Source organism: Chanodichthys erythropterus, chromosome 3 (genome assembly GCF_024489055.1).
Source record: "Chanodichthys erythropterus isolate Z2021 chromosome 3, ASM2448905v1, whole genome shotgun sequence".
Lineage (NCBI taxonomy): Eukaryota > Metazoa > Chordata > Actinopteri > Cypriniformes > Xenocyprididae > Chanodichthys > Chanodichthys erythropterus.
The window spans coordinates 34305649-34324609 of NC_090223.1; the positions used below are offsets into that span (position 1 = coordinate 34305649).

General features: G+C 37.8%; 1 protein-coding gene and 1 long non-coding RNA gene across 3 annotated transcripts; one reads left to right on the plus strand and one right to left on the minus strand.

Moving 5' to 3' along the window:
• Nucleotides 1–1946: 1946 nt before the first annotated feature.
• rac2 (Rac family small GTPase 2) lies at nucleotides 1947–17502 on the plus strand. 2 transcript variants are annotated; one of them, XM_067381905.1, is made up of 7 exons: nucleotides 1947–2115; nucleotides 8974–9045; nucleotides 9158–9275; nucleotides 9948–10010; nucleotides 15386–15545; nucleotides 16780–16931; nucleotides 17171–17502. In XM_067381905.1, exons 1-6 carry the CDS (start codon nucleotides 2081–2083, stop codon nucleotides 16908–16910), a joined length of 579 nt encoding a protein of 192 aa, XP_067238006.1. In that variant the 5' UTR covers nucleotides 1947–2080; the 3' UTR covers nucleotides 16911–16931; nucleotides 17171–17502. The 2 variants fall into 2 exon arrangements, with proteins under 2 accessions (XP_067238006.1, XP_067238005.1); XM_067381904.1 differs by having other exon boundaries at nucleotides 1950–2115; nucleotides 16780–16919.
• On the minus strand, nucleotides 17171–18871 carry LOC137017541 (uncharacterized). The gene is made up of 2 exons (XR_010894611.1): nucleotides 18621–18871; nucleotides 17171–18305 (listed from the first exon to the last, which is right to left on the minus strand). It is a non-coding gene; the product is annotated as an uncharacterized lncRNA (long non-coding RNA).
• Between the last annotated feature and the right edge of the window lie 90 nt (nucleotides 18872–18961).

The window sequence follows — 18961 nt, forward strand, 5'->3', positions numbered from 1 at the left end:
TTAATCTCTTTTTTTTTATTACACAATTGGGACATTTACAACAACAACAAAAAAAACTAAATTACAGTTTTTTTTTAAATGACTCACAAAGTCACATAAAATAAATCAAGCTTATGATGGATGTCAATAGTCAATTAAGTCTTACAGTCTTTTGTGCCAAAATGTGCAATAGTACAATCACTGAGGTACTCAAGTTGTAGAAGAAAAAAAAATATATAAAAATCCGAACCCATGATTTGCATCCTACAGCAGGCACAAACTTTTCTGCAGCTGCTTTGTTGCTGCATCGCATTCGCAATCTGACACGCAGGCAGGCTGTATGGTGAGAAAATGAAAATGCGCACTTTGGCGGAAATGCGGACGCTACATGAGGTTGTGGAGGGTGTCAAAATAAAGGTACCTCATATCGATATTATAAATGTGGCAAAAAAGATTTTATAGCCAACATTTTAACCATAAATGCTCATCTTGAACTAGCTCTCTTCTTCTTCTCTATTTGAATTCCAGCAGTGTAGACACTGCTAAGGGTATTACTGCCCTCCACAGGTCAAAGTTTGAACTAAATTGTCATATTCAATATGCTAGTGCAAGTAGGGGTGTAACGATACATCTATATGGATCGATGCATTGATCAAACGTCTAACGATATGATGCATCGATGCCACATTTATAATATCGATATGAGGTACCTTTATTTTGACACCCTCCACAACCTCATGTAGCGTCCGCATTTCCGCCAAAGTGCGCATTTTCGTTTTCTCACCATACAGCCTGCCTGCGTGTCAGATTGCGAATGCGATGCAGCAACAAAGCAGCTGCAGAAAAGTTTGTGCCTGCTGTAGGATGCAAATCATGGGTTCGGATTTTTATATATTTTTTTTCTTCTACAACTTGAGTACCTCAGTGATTGTACTATTGCACATTTTGGCACAAAAGACTGTAAGACTTAATTGACTATTGACATCCATCATAAGCTTGATTTATTTTATGTGACTTTGTGAGTCATTTTTATTTAAAAAAAATTTAATTTTGTTTTTTTGTTGTTGTAAATGTCCCAATTGGGATAGAGGGTGTGTAATAAAAAAAAAAGAGATTAATAAAAGAAGTTCATGTTATCAATTTTGGTTGTGGTTGTGAGTTGATAAAAATATAACTTGTTGTATAAACCTGATAAAAAATATCTAAATATCGATAAATCAATCGATATAGCCCTGAATCGAATCGAATCGTAATCGTATCGTGGAATTTTTTGAGGTATCGGCAAATATCGTATTGCTGGCTGAAAGAATCGATATCATATCGTATCGTGATGAACTGTCCGATTTAAACCCCTTAGTGCAAGTATATAACAATTAGTTCAAACTTTGACCTGAGGAGGGCAGTAATACACTTAGCAGCGTCTACACTGCTGGAATTCAAATAGAGAAGAAGAAGAGAGCTAGTTCAAGATGAGCATTTATTGTTAAAACTTACATAATTTATTTATTTATTTTAAGAAAATGAGCGATGGTTTCTCTAGATAAGACCCTTATTTCTCATCTGGGATCGCTGTAAACTGTAATTTTGACCTTCAACCGTTTGGGCTTCATTGAAGTCCACTATAAGGAGAATAATCCTGGAATGTTTTCATCAAAAACCTTAATTTCTTTTAAGATGAAGAAAGAAAGACATGAACATCTTAGATGACATGGGGGTGAATAAATTATCAGGAAAATTTAATTTGAAAGTGAACTAATCCTTTAAGTGTACACAAAGGCGCGTTCAATGATGATTCGACGTCGCCCTCTTGTGGACTGTAATGCATATTACGCACTGAAATAGAGCGCGTTCATGTCTTTCACTTGTAAGTTAAATACTTCCTCGTACAGTTCGACACTAGACAGACACGTCCAAAACTGTCACAACCACATGAGCGAGGGCGCAGATTGGAGAGAGAGAGAGAGAGAGAGAGAGAGAGAGAGAGAGAGAGAGAGACAACTGACACACTGAAGAAGCAAATCTGTTTCCTGTATTACAACTTAGTTCCTTAACAGTTGTTTTACAGCGGCAGCCGGCAAAGGTTTTTCAAAAGTATAGGAAAATGCAAGCAATAAAGTGTGTGGTGGTCGGAGATGGGTGAGTGAAGAAAGTTAACTCTTAAATGAATTTATTAGCAAAATCTGTTTTTCACATTTTACCTTTAAAGTTGTTCGTAGACATTACAGTGGGTTATATTTTCTTGTTTATTAATGTATACTCATTTGAAACTGGCTTGATAGCTTTTATTGAAGTTTTCAAGGGCGCTGCTAATGTCTTATAAAGAATTTATTTTATCTGCTTCGTCTGTCGGTTAGTTTTAATTTCCTCATTTGTCACGTGAGATACTTTGTATTATAGTTTATATAGCCTCAGGCTCAGGTTAGTTGCTGAACCTATAAGGTCATGTCTGAATACACATATATCTCAAATTTCTCTCATTCTGTTTTGAGGTGTATGGATATAAAATACTTACAGGTTTCATGATTTAACATGAACTACTGTTGTGTTTGGCTGAAAGATAAGCACTGAGATGAGCAATATTGGTATAGTCATATTGGGGGTCACAGAGATATTCACGGTCAAGTTAATACAGTGTCCAGGAAGTTATTCCACACATAATACCTGATTTCCATCAAAAAGGAAACAGCAGTCGCACTTGGGTCACAATCCTCTGGAGGTTTTATATACTTTCTTTGTGAGTGACAAGATCATGATGAGCATTGTTATGAAATCATATGGTCTAAACCAGTGGTTAAGAACGGTTGCAGGGTAAGATTTAGATTTTGCTTTGTTAATTGATTAAAATAAATTTGTGAGGGCAATAATAATATTAATAATTCTAATTAATATAGGAGTTAAAATGAACCCATTCTAGGTCTAATGTGGCTGAAGCCAAACCTTACTGATGGGCCTGTTGTGGTATAAGAGTCAAAAAACGTTGGGGAATGTTTGCTTACACAATTGGGCACTTCATCAGGCTGTAAACATTTGGGCTGTTACTAGTGAACCAAGCATGTTTTCCATGAAGTATGCATCATAGCAGTGCAAGGAACACAACAAGTATCTGTTCTTGGTACGAGTGCAGTCATATAAAGTCAAGTCATGCAGTCAAAATGGTACCGTTTAGTCTGTTTTCAAGATGACTGACAAGACAGAGAAGGAAATTCTCCTTTATTCTTTTAGACCCACATATGTCAAGCTTGTATTTTTCTTTCTGTTAAACACTGACAAACATGTTAGGTGTTTCTAGAGCATATGCTGACCTACAGACAGTCATGATTCAAGATGGAGGATGAGATGGCTCTGATTTCGAAACATGTGAGTCTGAAGCTGCTTTTCAAAAGGAGGAGGGGAAATTTGCATAGGCACAACATATATGAGGTTTTGATTTGCGACATCACTTTATCTCATCTGATTTATATAATGCAGGAGACAGAACTGAAAAAATAAAAGCAGTGCTGATGTACAGATCTGGAAGCAGGGCAGAATGCTGATGCAGGAGTTATTAGGGACGTAGTTTGGAGGTTTAAAGTGCTGAAATGTTGTAATTCGTGAATGACATGTATCAAAATGCACTGTTAATGCATTGCTTTTTGGCCACATTCAGTGGAACATCTAACATCTGCAAATGGCAGCAGGGGAGAGGTGCTTTCGCTTTGAGGATATCCTGTTTAAACCCTGTGCACGGTTCTCCATTTTGAAGCTGTTAACTTCCTCTTGCATTTGATGCTGTGACCCAGCTGCTTAAGTTCCTCATATTGATCGAAGATGAACTGGCTGAATATTTCTCCTTTTACACCTTAGGGGGAAAGACATGGTGTAAAAATGAAAATTCTGTCACTATTTAATTATTTAAAAAAATAAGGAATCTTCATATAGATCTTTATCATAGAATGACAGCTCGGAGTGACCACAGACTATTCAGCTGCAACAAGGTCAAAAAAACATGCACTTTGTAAAGCCACAAATTGGACTGTGCTACGTTTGCCCTCATTACGTTTGGTTATGAGACTGCAGAACCAATGACACAATGTTATATTTGATTTGAGAGCCTCGGCGGAGGTGAAAATTATACTTCAATAACTTCAAACTTCAATCAAAAGATTTAGTTATCGCCTTGGAATTGTCAGGTTCTGTCTGACAATTTGACAAAATTGAGTTATTCACATTCTTATTCTTTCAACCTTTTTACATTATGTGATGTTTTTATTAAGTTGTGTACATTTTGGGATTTTTTTCCCCCCCTCCTGTCTACAAAAGAGTAGGCCTATGGAATGCAAAAACTTTGAAGCTTAATATCTCAAAACTGCTCAGAATGCAGATTGAACCTTATAATTCCAAGGTGGCGATTATTTATTTATTTCTCTTTTTTGTACAGGGTCCTTGGGTAGGGGTGGGTAAGACTGTTTGGAACGTACATGTTGTATGATATGTGTAGTTTATGTTAACTGTGAGTGGTGAAGTTTATTGCTTGTATCTGTCGTGTATGTAAATGGTTTTGACATTGAAATGAATAAAAAGTTCATCACAAAAAGAGATAACTTCAATCTGGCTTATTCCTCACGCAAATATTTTGTTTGACTTTTGTGTACTTGAAATCTAGTGCATATAATGGACAGCCTGTGGTCACTGTGAGCTGTCATTGAATGGAAAATGTTAATGTGAAGATTCTTTAAAAGTTATTTTATTATTAGTCATCCTCAATTACTGCTACATATTAAAACCTCTAGAACTTAAACTTATGTGCATCATAAGGGATTTGTGGAGTCAAAGGATGGTTACAATATACATTTCATTCCACTGAATTTCATTCCAAGCTCATGTGAATTTCAGTGGGTTCCAAATTTTAGTGAATTCTGACCTGCGAATTTCATACCACAATAAGACGTGACACAGTAAGGCTCTTAGCTGAATTAAAAGAATGCAAACTTTAAAGGGTTAGTTCACCCAAAATTGAAAATTCTGTCATTAATTACTCCCCTCATGTTGTTCCACACCCGTAAGATCTTAGTTTATCTTCAGAACACAAATTAAGATATTTTTGATGAAATCCGATGGCTCAGTGAAGCCTCCATTGACAGCAAGTTAATTAACACTTTCAGATGTCCAGAAAGCTACTAAAGACATATTTAAAACAGTTCATGTGACTACAGTGGTTCAACCTTAATGTTATGAAGCAACAAGAATACTTTTTGTGTGCCAAAAAAACAAAATAACAACTTTATTCAACAATAACCGGTGATTGACGATTTCAAAACACTACTTCATGAAGAAGTGTTTTGAAATCACCCATCACTAGATATTGTTGAATAAAGTTATTATTTTGGGGGTTTTTTGGTGCACAAAAAGTATTCTTGTTGCTTCATAACATTAAGGTTGAACCACTGTAGTCACATGAACTGTTTTAAATATGTCTTTAGTAGCTTTCTGGACATCTGAAAGTGTTAATTAACTTGCTGTCAATGGAGGCTTCACTGAGCCATCGGATTTCATCAAAAATATCTTAATTTGTGTTCCGAAGATGAACGAAGGTCTTACGGGTGTGGAACGACTTGAGGGGGAGTATTAAATTACATAATTTTCATTTCAACTAACCCTTCAACAATGCAGATTTTTTGCATTGCAGTAATGTGGAATAGATTGTATATTATTTCATGCATTGGCAACTGAAGTCATGCATGTCAACACACATCCTGAAGCACTTTGATTTTTTTGTTTTGTTTTTAACTCTGATGCTATCACATGATGTCTGCTCAGTTCTCTGAACTCTCATGGCATCTGGGTGGACATTTTCTACTTTTTCTAACACTTCTGACACTTCCCAGTATCAGTTTGCTGTATCGACCCTCTCTTGCTCTCTGCAGAAGCCAGCTCTGCTAAAGCACGAGGCCCTGCACTTTAACACGATCAGCTCAAGATCTGTAACACAAAAGTACATGTACACACTAATATTAATCACATTGTTATACAGCAGTAGGAGATGCAGAAAATGTTTACATTTTACAATCAAAGAGAGAAAAACCGAATGAACAAGTTGAAGCGACCAGGGGCACATTTTCAAAGACACACTTCAAAAAGAGCCTCGCTGTCTCTCTTCCTGGATGACACCGCCCAACTTCCTGTCATCCTGTCACGACAATGCCAGGCCCCATACTGAGTTTTCTCTCGCTCTCTTTCTCTCTGTATCTATCTATATCTGATTCACAACTTCAAAGTGCCTCAGAAAGCACCTCTTAACGGTTATCTCCCACTGTTTTCTAATTATGTTTTCAGCGCACTGTCTCCAGTGTGTACTAGAACTCGTGTAGATTAAAGTTTATTCAAGTATGCTCAGTGATGTAAGGCATGTTTGATTTCCGCAGTGGCTGCACTCTGACTCAATTCTGTTAATATTACATTATTTCGTCCTGACTTGTCAAAATGGCTTACAGAAATTTTATGTGGACTTTTTCTGTTTTTGGTGTTGAATCATGCCTTACGGTGCACAATACACCAGAGCCTAGCCCTTCAGTCAAGTGCACACAAGTCTGGATAACTCAAATCATGTGTGGTTGTTGCCACATGTGAGTACACATGTGTTTTTCCATGTATTTTTTTATGTCTACATATTAAAGAGAGCAAGAGAGAGAAATCAGGCACAGTAGTGTGTGTATTAAAGATAGCAAATAGTTGTGATGTGACTGAACGCGTATAGCCAGAGGCGTGTGATTTTGGCCTTGCCCTTGAGTAGCTCCAGTGATTCTTGATGTGAGGGAGATGTAGCCACAGGCTCCTGAATCCCAGCATTCCTCACTTTCGCTGCCTACATGCATCAACATGCGCTCCACTGGAATTTGTGTCTCGTACACTCTTATTTCAGCCCAGGTGTTTATTGTGCAGTTTCAGGTGACCTGTTTTCGTACTGAATGCCATTTTCTCTTTTTGAGTTTTCAAGCATGCACAATTGTTTTGAGGTATTTTTAGTTGCTTTATGGTCTGCTGTCACAGCTCTGCATGTGGCATAACTATCCCTGGATCTGACTGTGAAAGCATTTTTTTTCTAGTTGTGTGAAAGGATTTCTGAGTATATACAAATTATTTTGCCCTGAGGGTAATCTTCTGTTGTTGATAATACAATAAGAATTTGCAAACGGAATGCACACACACATAAAATTTTACACAAAAGAACAGTGTTATTTACAGGAGTGAAATACATCAGTAAGGGGCTGTTTAAAAAAATGAAGAAAGGTAAAATTAATAATAGAAGAAAAAAAAGCGCAGCGCAGAATGCTCAAGCTTTTATTTAGATGGTTAAATATCTTGACCTGTGTGCAGTTCAGGGAGTGTGAAATTCCATTGAATATCTTTTTGCATGGGCTCTTCTCTGAGATTGCATCTCATGTTAACATATATGTTCAGTGCTTGTTTACACTGCTGTTGAACACTGTGAACAAGCACCGAATTGCCTCTGATTTTAAGCTTTTATCTGCAATATCCATTAACTGTCGGTGAGCAGAAAATCAGGCCTATAGTGTGTGGACGACAAATGGACGACTACTCTTATGGCGTTGCCAAAAAATGATACACTGCTGCTATTGTAAACATGTGTGTGATGCAGCATGCCCCAAACCGACAGCCGTGCTGGGCTTTAAAAGTCAAAGTTCTTTTGACTTTTAAAGAGTCGACATGAAGACAAAGTTGCGATAGTCTTTTCTTCCCAGTTGTGACATATATTCGAGTGAAACGGCTTGTCAAACAAGAAAATATAGGGTGAGACTTGATTGGATAGTTGGATCATTGTGGTTTGCTATTGCTGTGATGTCATGTGAGTGACAGATTGTCCCGCCCTCATGCCAGTAAACACATCATAAGAGAAAAGATGTTGCAGCAAGAGTGAAGGGATATTATTTTGAGGTTTCTGTGATTTTCCCAAGGAAAAGGTTTAGGAGTAGATATGTTGATCTAGGAACATCTACCCCTAAACCTAACCCTACCCGTAACTTATCCCTAAAATCAGAGGCAAATGATGAGTGAATAACACTGATGAAGAAGCACCTAACCCTGGTTGTAAGCCTAAACATGGCATAAACTGTAAGCTTGCCCCTCAAATGTGATTGGTTGTTTGGAATGTTGTTCCAGGACCAACAAAGATATTAACTTGGTGAAATCATGTTTACTGTTATTTTGATTAAAGATCTAGGGTGCATGAATTTTAAATAAATAATGATGTGCACTGATGAATTATTTATAATAAATGCTTAATTATTCCATAAAAAAAACAAACAAGATTTGGCAACTTTGATTTCATGGTGACTGTGGCGAGGGGGGCGTGGTTCAGCGAGGTCTGCAACCGGAGAGAATAGCGGGAGACGCTTGGTAAGTGAGTGGGTTGGATACAAATCCACTCACTTACCAAGCGTCTCCCGCTATTCTCTCCGGTTGCAGACCTCGCTGAACCACGCCCCCCTCGCCACAGTGACTTTAAAATTTGAAGTTCTATAACAACACTTGCTTCATGAGGGAGACACTGGACGCTGTGCAATGGTAAAAGACGTCTGTTTACATTGAAAAACAATTAAAAAGCAGTGCCGTGGCGTGCAAAAATTCATTCTGTGTGAACTATTCCTGAGATAGTTTAGCTTTGAGCAATGACAAGCAATAATACAGACAAAGTGGATACAGAATCTCTCCTTTCATGTATGGCATTGCTGTATGCGGTTAGGATTTAAACATTCAATGCCTAGTTCTTGAAAAAGGACCACATACAATGTTCTTTGTATTTGAGAACAAATGTGTGAAATCACTATGAAAGTACAGTGCACCTGTTCCTCTTATTAAATGGTTACAACAAACACCTAGCGTACCTTGAAGTAATTTTAGCAGCATGTGTTTTACTGAAAGTACATTATGTTGTGTGTTTTCCAGCAATCTGACAGAAAACTGTATCTGTTTTTCTTTGTTGTTTGTATTTTTCAGAGCTGTGGGAAAGACCTGTCTTCTCATCAGCTACACTACCAATGCTTTCCCTGGGGAGTACATTCCCACAGTGTGAGTACCACAACAATAGAGGAGGATTGAAGGATTGTTTATATTTTTATGTTGAACTTGACACTCATGGTGAAATATTGAGAGATTGTGTGGGTTGATTATTTTCACTCAGGTTTGATAACTACTCAGCAAATGTAATGGTGGATAGCAAACCAGTCAACCTGGGCCTCTGGGATACAGCTGGACAGGAAGACTATGACAGACTGCGGCCACTGTCCTATCCTCAGACGGTACACACCACCATATACATTTAATGGGACACATCACCTTGATTATCTATAATTGTGATCAATCAATGTTTTTTTCAATGATAGATTTTAAAACCTGGGGTTGGAATTTTTTTTAAATTTATTTTTGAAAGAAGTCTCTTATGCTCACTTATTTGATCAAAAATACTGTAAAACAGGCATATTGTAAAATATGAATACAATTTAAAGTAGCTCTTTTCTATTGTGATATAGATTTTAAACTTTAATTTATTCCTGTGATGGTGAAGCTGAATTTTCAGCATCATTACTCCAGTCTTCAGTGTCACATGATCCTTCAGAAATCATTCTAATATGATGATTTGCTGCTCAAGAAACATTTATTATTATTATCAGTTGAAAACAGTTGTGCTGCTTAGTAGTTTTTGCTGAATATTTGGCTTGTGGAAACCATGAAGTATATTTTTTTCAAGATTCTTTGATGAATAGAGTTCAAAAGAACAGCATTCATAATAGAATATAGAATTGAATAGAAATGATCAAATGAATATGTCCTTGTTGGATAAAATGATCAATTTCTAGTAAAAAACAACAACAACAACATAAAAAACAATCCAACTAACTCCAAACTTATGAACGGTAGCATTTGTTCAGTTTATTCGTCAAAATAAACATCCTCTGATGGTATTTTTGCAGGATGTGTTTCTCATCTGTTTCTCTCTGGTGAGCCCAGCATCGTTTGAAAACGTCAGAGCCAAGGTAAGTCCTTACAAGTGGTTTAATCGGGATCTTAAAGGGTTAGCTCACCCAAAAATGAAATTTCAGTCATTAATTACTCACCCTCATGTCGTCCCAAACCAGTAAGACCTTCGTTCATCTTTGGAACACAAATTAAGATATTTTTGATGAAATCCGAGGGTTTCTGAACCACACATAAGCAGCAACATCACTGCACCTTTTGAGGTCCAGAAAGGTATTAAAGACAATGTTAAAATAGTCAATGTGACTACAGTGGTTCAACCTTAATGTTATGAAGCGACAAGAATACTTATTGTGCGCAAAAACAAAACAAAAACTCTGTCAGTCTCCTACACAGCTGACGCAGTGCAGTCCGAACTCCAGCTCAGTATTGACCGACTCTGTTCACGTGAGCACCACGACGCTTGCGTGTGAATCTGACGCAGGAGCCGGGCCAATAATGAGTCTCTGTAATGTGTCTTCATCAAAAACTGTGTAGGAGAATGACAGGGGAGAGAAGACATTGTTAAATAAAGTCGTTAATTAATAAAGTTGTTTTGTTTTTGCACACAAATAGTATTCTCGTCGCTTCATAACATTAAAGGAACACTCCACTTTTTTTGAAAATAGGCTCATTTTCCAACTCCCCTAGAGTTAAACATTTGAGTTTTACCGTTTTCGAATCCATTCAGCCGATCTCCGGTTCTGGCAGTACCACTTTTAGCATAGCTTAGCATAGTTCATTGAATCTGATTAGACCGTTAGCATCGCGCTTAAAAATGACCAAAGAGTTTTGATATTTTTCCTATTTAAAACTTGACTCTTCTGTAGTTAAATCGTGTACTAAGACCGTCAGAAAATGAAAAGTTGTGATTTTCTAGGCTGATATGGCTAGGAACTATACTCTCATTCAGGCGTAATAATCAAGGAACTTTGCTGCCGTATCATGGCTGCAGCAGTGCAATGATATTACGCAGCGTCTCTCACCAACGTCTCCATGGTTGCAGTACGTTCCCTGTGCAAGCAGGGGCTCACAGGCGCTGCATAATATTGCACTGCTGCAGCCATGAAACGGCAGCAAAGTTCCTTGATTATTACGCCTGAATGAGAGTATAATTCCTAGCCATATCAGCCATATCAGAAAATCACAACTTCTTATTTTCTGTCAGTCTTAGTACACGATTTAACTACAGAAGAGTCAAGTTTTAAATAGGAAAAATATCAAAACTCTGGACCTCAAAAGGTGCAATGATGTTGCTGCCTATGTGTGGTTCAGAAACCCTTAGATTTCATCTAAAATATCTTAATTTGTGTTCTGAAGATGAACGAAGGTCTTACGGGTGTGAAACAACAAGAGGTTGAGTACTTAATGACAGAAACTTCATTTTTGGGTGAACTAACCCTTTAATAGAATAGAAGCACAGTCACACCAGCATGAGCCTATATACACAATCCAGTAGCAAACAACAACATTCACCCACTGCCATCCTTGCCACATTCCCACATGTACACATACCCTCATGCATGCCGTTAAACACTTGCTCTGTACTGCACTGGACACTAGATGCCACTGTGCATTAATTCAAGGTGCATTTACTGACCTTAATTACAGACTTTCACTAAATGTAAGAGTCATATTGAAATAAATACTCAAAAATACTCATAAAGAGGACATGACTTAAACGGCAGCTGCTATAAAATGTGGGTGGCCTTGTGAGTATTCAGACGTTCACAAATTAAAGGCTGAGTTCCATCAATGGCATTCAGCTGTTTTGAAAGAGAAAGCTTTTTGTTCTCAGGAAGCATTTATCACGCACAGCATCATCTTTACCTGTATGTTTTCCAGCCAGCCAAAAGGTTCATTCAATACTGACTCTATTTAGTAAGTTATTTGTCTACTTCACACTCTCCAAACCCGCCGAAGGGAATATAAAAACAGTGCCGGCTCAGCTCAGGTGACCTTGCCGTGTTCTCCGTTAATGCAACTGTAGAAGCTTGACAGATACACACCACTTAGTGTCCTGCTACAGGTACCGTGTTTAAATTGATTCCATTTCACCCTGACAGAGAGCATCTTTAAGAGTGATCCCAAAAGTGAATGCTGTTTCATAAGTCAAAATGACAGTTCTCTGCTGAGTGTGTAGTGCAATCAGAAAATAATCTAGTGTCCTAGGGGCAAAAAGAGATCGTGTCCTACTGCCTGCAAGCATTCAGGCAATATAGAGCGGTTCAGGTTGGTCAGGTTACCTTTGAATCTGGTTTGTGATTCTGCGATTGATATCTTGTATTACTATGGTAAGTCTTTACTCCCTTAAGCCATTACTTGGATTCTATCTAACAATGTAGTGTATTTTCTTAAAAAAAAAAATTGTTTCAGAGACAAGTATTTTCCATTAGTGTAAATGCGTTTATCCTGATATTAATTTATACAACTTAAAATGTTGTAAATAGTATTAGGATATGGAAAATAAGATTGATTGTTAAATGCTGTAAAAGTTAATTGGCATTGTTACTAATTTTAACAATGTCAATTCAATTCACATTTATTTGTAGAGTGCTTTTCACTTATCGTTTCAAAGCTGCTTTACAGAAAATGCATGTCAACATCACAATTTAGAGTAATCTGTTATCAGAGGTGACTGTGTCCAAATTATGTAATTTCAGAAATATACATGTACAAATCACGCAGTTAACTAACAATATTTTTAAGCAATGTATTTAAGGTAGAAACAACGTGCTCATGGAAGTAATGAATACATGTTAACAATGATTATAGCAAAATTTGGAATGGTGAATGTTGATCCAGAGTTTGCGTCATCTGAAGTCCTCGCAGGGGTTGGGGTCGTCTCTTCACAGATGTTGGTCATCTGAAGTCTTCAGAAGAGGCTGGATCCAAACTGGAGCTGATGTAGCTACCCTGGGACGGGCATCTCGAGATAAAACAGAAAAGCAAATGGAGAACAATTAGTGTAGCTGCTATTCATAACTTTAAGCAAAGATAGTCATGTGCATTTGATCTGATATAACTGCAGTACAACGATATGAGATGCATTATGTGAATGCTTGGCTAAAGAGATGCATCTTTATTCTAGATTTAAACTGGGTGAGCCTGAGCCCCGAACTTTATCAGGAAGGCTATTCCAGAGTTTAGGAGCCAAACGTTCACAACTATTTTTTTTACCAGCCCTAAGTGTTACCTATGCAGTTGATTGGCACCCAAATGATCTCTATTGTTCTGTTACTTTGCCATCAGCTATCGGATTAACTGTGACTTTGAGAGCAAAACTTTGTATTACAAATATTAGCCGAAATGAGCAATATAAAGCTGCATTAGTGAGACGGCAACTGATGGTGTAGACATTCAAAGAGAATTGACAAAAAGAGATTCACACTTACAAAAGGAATCCTGATAATCAAACACAAACAGGAAGATAGCTTTATAATATTCTTCCGGCTTATATTTCTTTTCATTAATAAAGACAAAAATGAACGAGCAAAGAGAAAGCAAGTTCCTTTTCTGTTGAGTTGTTATTATGCCAGACCTCATCAAGGCCCCCGCAACACGTTTAAGGTGCCTGAGATGGAATGGAAAGCAAATTGTTTGTGATATCAATAACTCCAGAAGCACTCGAGGCTTAATCCGGTCCAATTTACATTGCTTAAAATCAGCGCTCGCATAAACAAGTCCGCAAACAGCCCTTTGAATAGTTATTAACTTCAAACAATGGCAATCTCATCTCGCCGGTTCCTTAATGCATTTTGCTTTCATTCCCAATCAAAGATGTTCAGAAGCTTCTTTCACTCTTTGCTTTTTCTACCCTCCCGGTCTTTCCCTTTATTATTTCAACAGTATATTCCTGAGTAGTAACCATGGCAACACTGGCCATATGCAAATGTAGTCTTGATAGATTGTGAGAGGTTGAGGAGACAAATTAAAATCTATTTAAAGTGGAGAGGAAAGCGCATAGATGCATGTTGCAAGACGTCACGTGATCCGTGCTTGCGCATTAATTCGGTAGCAATTACCCGTCACGGACAACTTTAGTGTGAAGAGATCATTTCTCATTACTGACACAGGCTGATAGTATGTGAAAACGTGGCACTGCAATAATGGTTTGCTTTGACTGAGAAAGCGATGCTTAGAAAGCGCCCCACCCACCCGGCAATCATATATGCTCACAAATGCCACTGGAGACATGCTGATCCCTAACGAAGCGCACCGTTTTTTTGTCTCTAAACCCTTTTATTAATATGTTTGAAGAGAGGAAACAAATAAACCTTTGCATACTAAAGCACTATTAGTTAATCTTCTGTAGATCAAATGCATAGGACTGAAAGGGAACGGATGGAAACGTCAAGAAAAGATTTGTTTATTGCTCTATTTAAAGTGATCTTTTGTGTGCACTTTAGTTCACAGTACAGTGTCTGGTCTGCATTTGTAAAGCTACAGCTTTTTTAACTATAGTTTAAAACATAGCAGTAACATCATCTACAGTTTTAGCAAATAAATCGATGACTGCTTTATTTTAATTGGGGTTTTGCCATTTAGAACTTGTCTGTTGGGATGGCAAGTATACCGTGGGCTTACTGTAGCAATGCTTTTGTGCTCATTGACCGTTCAAGGTCTGACTGCATGGGTTGCTTTGTGTATGGAAACAATGGTGTTTGTGAGAGTCAGATTAAAGACCACATTCAGAGGCCAGGCCTTGAAAAGTGCAGCAGTCCTTGTGCACTATAGGTTTTCATAAATCGTTTTCCTTTGCTCTGCAATGACTAACTTAGAAACAGTTTTTGCTGCATTTTTCACATACTCTGCACACTTTCTGAGATACCACTGACATTGTTTGTGTGCTGAGCTTTAATAAATTATTCGGTTGGTGCTTTTCTGAGGAAATTTTTTTTCAATGAAAAGGCCTTGGCACATCTAAAATTGACAAACAAAGGGGAACAAACAGTACGTGTCCATTAGCCTGTATTTTCACTTCATTCTGTATTGGAACTGAGTGATAGATTGTACAGGGATTGTGGCATTGGTTGCAGAAAATAGCAAGCATTGGAAACATCAAAAAGTAGAGAAATCTCAAGTCTTTGCATATTGATAGCTTTATAGCCCATGTATTTGAAAACAGACAAGCAAAGAGAAATACCTTAGAGCAGGGGTGGCGAACTCCAGTCCTGGAGAGCCACAGTCCTGCAGAATTCAGCTCCAACCCTGATAAAAACTGTAGCTTTCTAGTAACCCTTCAGACCTTGAAGAGCTTGTTCAGGTGTGTTTGATTAGGGTTGGAGCTAAACTCTGCAGGACTGTGGCTCTCCACCCCTGCCATAGAGTCTAGAGATGGGCTGATAAAAAGCAGTGAATTAATTGTTTTGATCTGCTCCTCTGCTCCCTCTAGTGGTATCCAGAGGTGAGGCACCACTGCCCTTCCACTCCAATTATTCTAGTTGGCACCAAGCTCGATTTGAGAGATGAGAAGGAGACCATCGAAAAGCTGAAGGAGAAAAAACTGGCACCAATCACTTACCCACAGGGTCTTGCATTGGCCAAAGAAATAGGTGAGGTGGCAGAGGTGGATTTGTCCTTTTATATTGCTGGATGACAGTACAATACTGTTCAAAATTTGGGGTCAGTAAGATTTTTTTTTAAAAGAAATCAATACTTTTATTCAGAAAGGACACATTAACGTGACAGAATGACATTTATTATGTTATAAAAAATCTGTTTAAAAAAGGCTGTTTTTTGTATTCATCAAAGAAACCTGAAAAAAAAAAAAAATATATATATATATATATATATATATATATATATATATATATCACAATTTCCACAAAAATATTAAGCAGCACAACAACTGTTTTCAACACTAATAAGAAGAAGAAATCAGCATATTAGATTGAGTGGAAAATCAGCATATTAAAATGATTTCTGAAAAATCATGTGACACTGAATACTGGGGTAATGATGCTGAAAATTCAGCTTTGACATCACAGGAATAAATTAAAGTTTAAAATATATTCAAATAGAAAACACTTATTTTAAAAGTAATAATATTTCCAAATGACTGCTTCTACTGTAGTTTTTGATCAAATAAATGTAGCCTTGATGAGTATAAGAGACTTTTATCAAAAACATTAAAATATTTGTTACACTTGTTACAGTGTAATTATACCTTTAATAACAAGTTGCATGTAATTATGCATAATTTACAGTTATTGCTACAGTAGGTACAAATAACATATGTAACAAGGACACGGTAAAATAAAGTGTCGCCCAAAAAATCTTGCTGACCCCAAACTTTTGAACAGGAGTGTATTTGAGTTATATACTTCTGAATAAACAACCATTTGAGCTCCAGAATTAAACAGTTTATAGGTGCAACAATTCTGCTGGAAATCTGTTCATAGAAAAAAAAGAAAGAGAGAAAAAAATAAAGCTTAAGATACAAGACAAATGCAAAAAACATTTATTGTCTGGTTCCTTTGTAACATATAATTACCCCATAGTCTCTAAATACACAAAATTACAAAGCACTACACATCGGGCTGCAGATTTAGATGCTAAATGCAATGTGTTCTCGGTGCGATTTGAACTAGCATTTGGGAGAACACATGGGCTAGTCCTCCTACACATTCAAGTTATGACAGATTTGTGCACACCTAATACACCCAGACATCTGGTGCTAAGTATCCCACTCAGAACAGATCAGAGATGACTCAGTACTGTGCTTATAATATATATAGAGAGAAAGGAGGTGCTATTAACAAACCTGTTATGTGTGCTTGTGAACAGATGCCGTAAAATACCTGGAGTGTTCTGCTCTCACTCAGAGAGGTCTAAAGACAGTGTTTGATGAGGCCATCCGGGCTGTGCTATGCCCACAGCCCACCAAGGTCAAGAAGAAGGGCTGTGTGCTGCTCTAAGGATGCACGGTACATTTTTATGTGTGTTATTATTCTGTTGAGACTGTAAAATTCAGAGAAGGGCATGCATAAAATTTCAGATGCAACCTCAATTATAGCGAACAGCTTTTGTTCTATTGCTGTTGCTGCGACTTAAAACGCACTTCCAGGTGGAAGTTAAAGACAGTAATTCTGATTTATGTCAAAAGATTTTCTTTAAAAAGAGGATGTGACGAGATGCAAAAAGTAGAAAACTGACCTTTTGTTCTTTCTGCTTCCAGACTTGTCACTGTAAAACAGGTACCAGAGAAATCCACTGGCTTTCTCCCACAAACCAACAAAGGATGCAACAAGGGATTACATTACGAAAACCTTTCTTCTCTTTTTAGCTGAATATACCACATTGATGCCAATGAATTAATATTGTTGTTGACAATATATTTAATCATATTTTAACTGATATTTTGTTATATTGTGACTGATGTAGTTGAAACATTTTATTGGGTACACAGTTGTGTATTGTCTTTTCGAGACAATATAAAACATGTGATCTTCATTTCTAGACCAAAAAAGCACAAGTACTTGTTACACAGAGTTGATTTTTTTAGACACATGAATCACATCCACATAATACTTAAATAGTTATTTTTGGCAAAAATGGCAAAAATAAACTATACAACTCTGTTTCCAGACAGATGTGTTTTTTTTTTCCATCCACCTGATTGTCTTTATGTGCCACTCGAGTTCACTCATAACACGCATATTGAGTATACAATTTTCAGTGAATGTATTTGTAATTCTTTAACAAAGCTCTTTGATTTAGGTGCTCTAAGGTGCCAATTATAGTGCCTGAAGACGAGAATGTGATATACACATCAGCATGATTTCCCCATTGAGAGCAGAACAACGGCTTGAATAGCTTCTCATTGCTTCTTTCATTACTGAAATTCTAGCAGCAGAAAAGTGAACGTTTCTGTTGTTATGATGGCAATCTCTCACCTTATCAACCCTTCCTCCTCTATAAGCTGTGTGGACTTTGTGACATGACAACACGCCAACATTGACTTAAATGTGACTGTCGTGAACTTGCATCAAAATGTTGCCATTTACAGCAAGTCTAGATGTGGTACATTCTTCATCTCGTAAAACAAGTTTCACTGCTGAGCCTATTTTTGCCATGTGCAGCATGCTAAATTCAGCACAAAATATGGAGAAAATGCACAATAAACCTATTCAACTACAATTTTTTTTTCCATTTTAGCTTTTATGCAGCTAAATAAATAAATAATGGAGTACTGTTTGAGAAAAGAAACACCTTTCAGGCTTGATACAAGTTTTCTCCTAAGAGTAAAAACCAAATAAATAAAAAGCTAATTGAAACTATATCTTAAATTATGACAACACATAAGCTATTTCCTGTGAATGTGCAAAACGTCTCAGGTTACAGATGTAACCCTGGTTCCCTGAGTAGGGAACGAGACGCTGCGTGGTAACGCATTGGGAACCTTCTGCGTGATGTCGTCACTGAAGCACTCATGTATCTAACCAATCGCGTAGCGAGACGTCAGAGACGGGTGACGTCACGGACCAGGAAACTATAAAGCATACCCGGATGCAGAGCACGCTAGCTTCTGGATAAGTCTGAGACAAATGCTCGCAAGTATGCAGGGGGTACGGCAAGAGACGCAGCGTCTCGTTCCCTACTCAGGGAACCAGGGTTACATCTGTAACCTGAGACGTTCCCTTTCGTGGGAACTGTCGACGCTGCGTGGTAACGCATTGGGAACGCTATCCCAACTGTGCCGTAGCGGCAAATACTTGCCAGGTTATCTTGGCAGAACTGATGACCCCGGAGTGGAGCCGACATCAAGGTTATAAAACCTTACAAACGTGTGCTGACATGACCAGCCAGCCGCGTCACAAATGTCACCGATGGAGACACCTGACATCAGGGCTTTTGATGCCGCCATACCCCGCGTAGAATGGGCACGGACATTCAGAGGAGAAGGCTGTCCGGCCGCATCATATGCAAGTGTGATGGCCTCGACCACCCACTTGCTCATCCTCTGCTT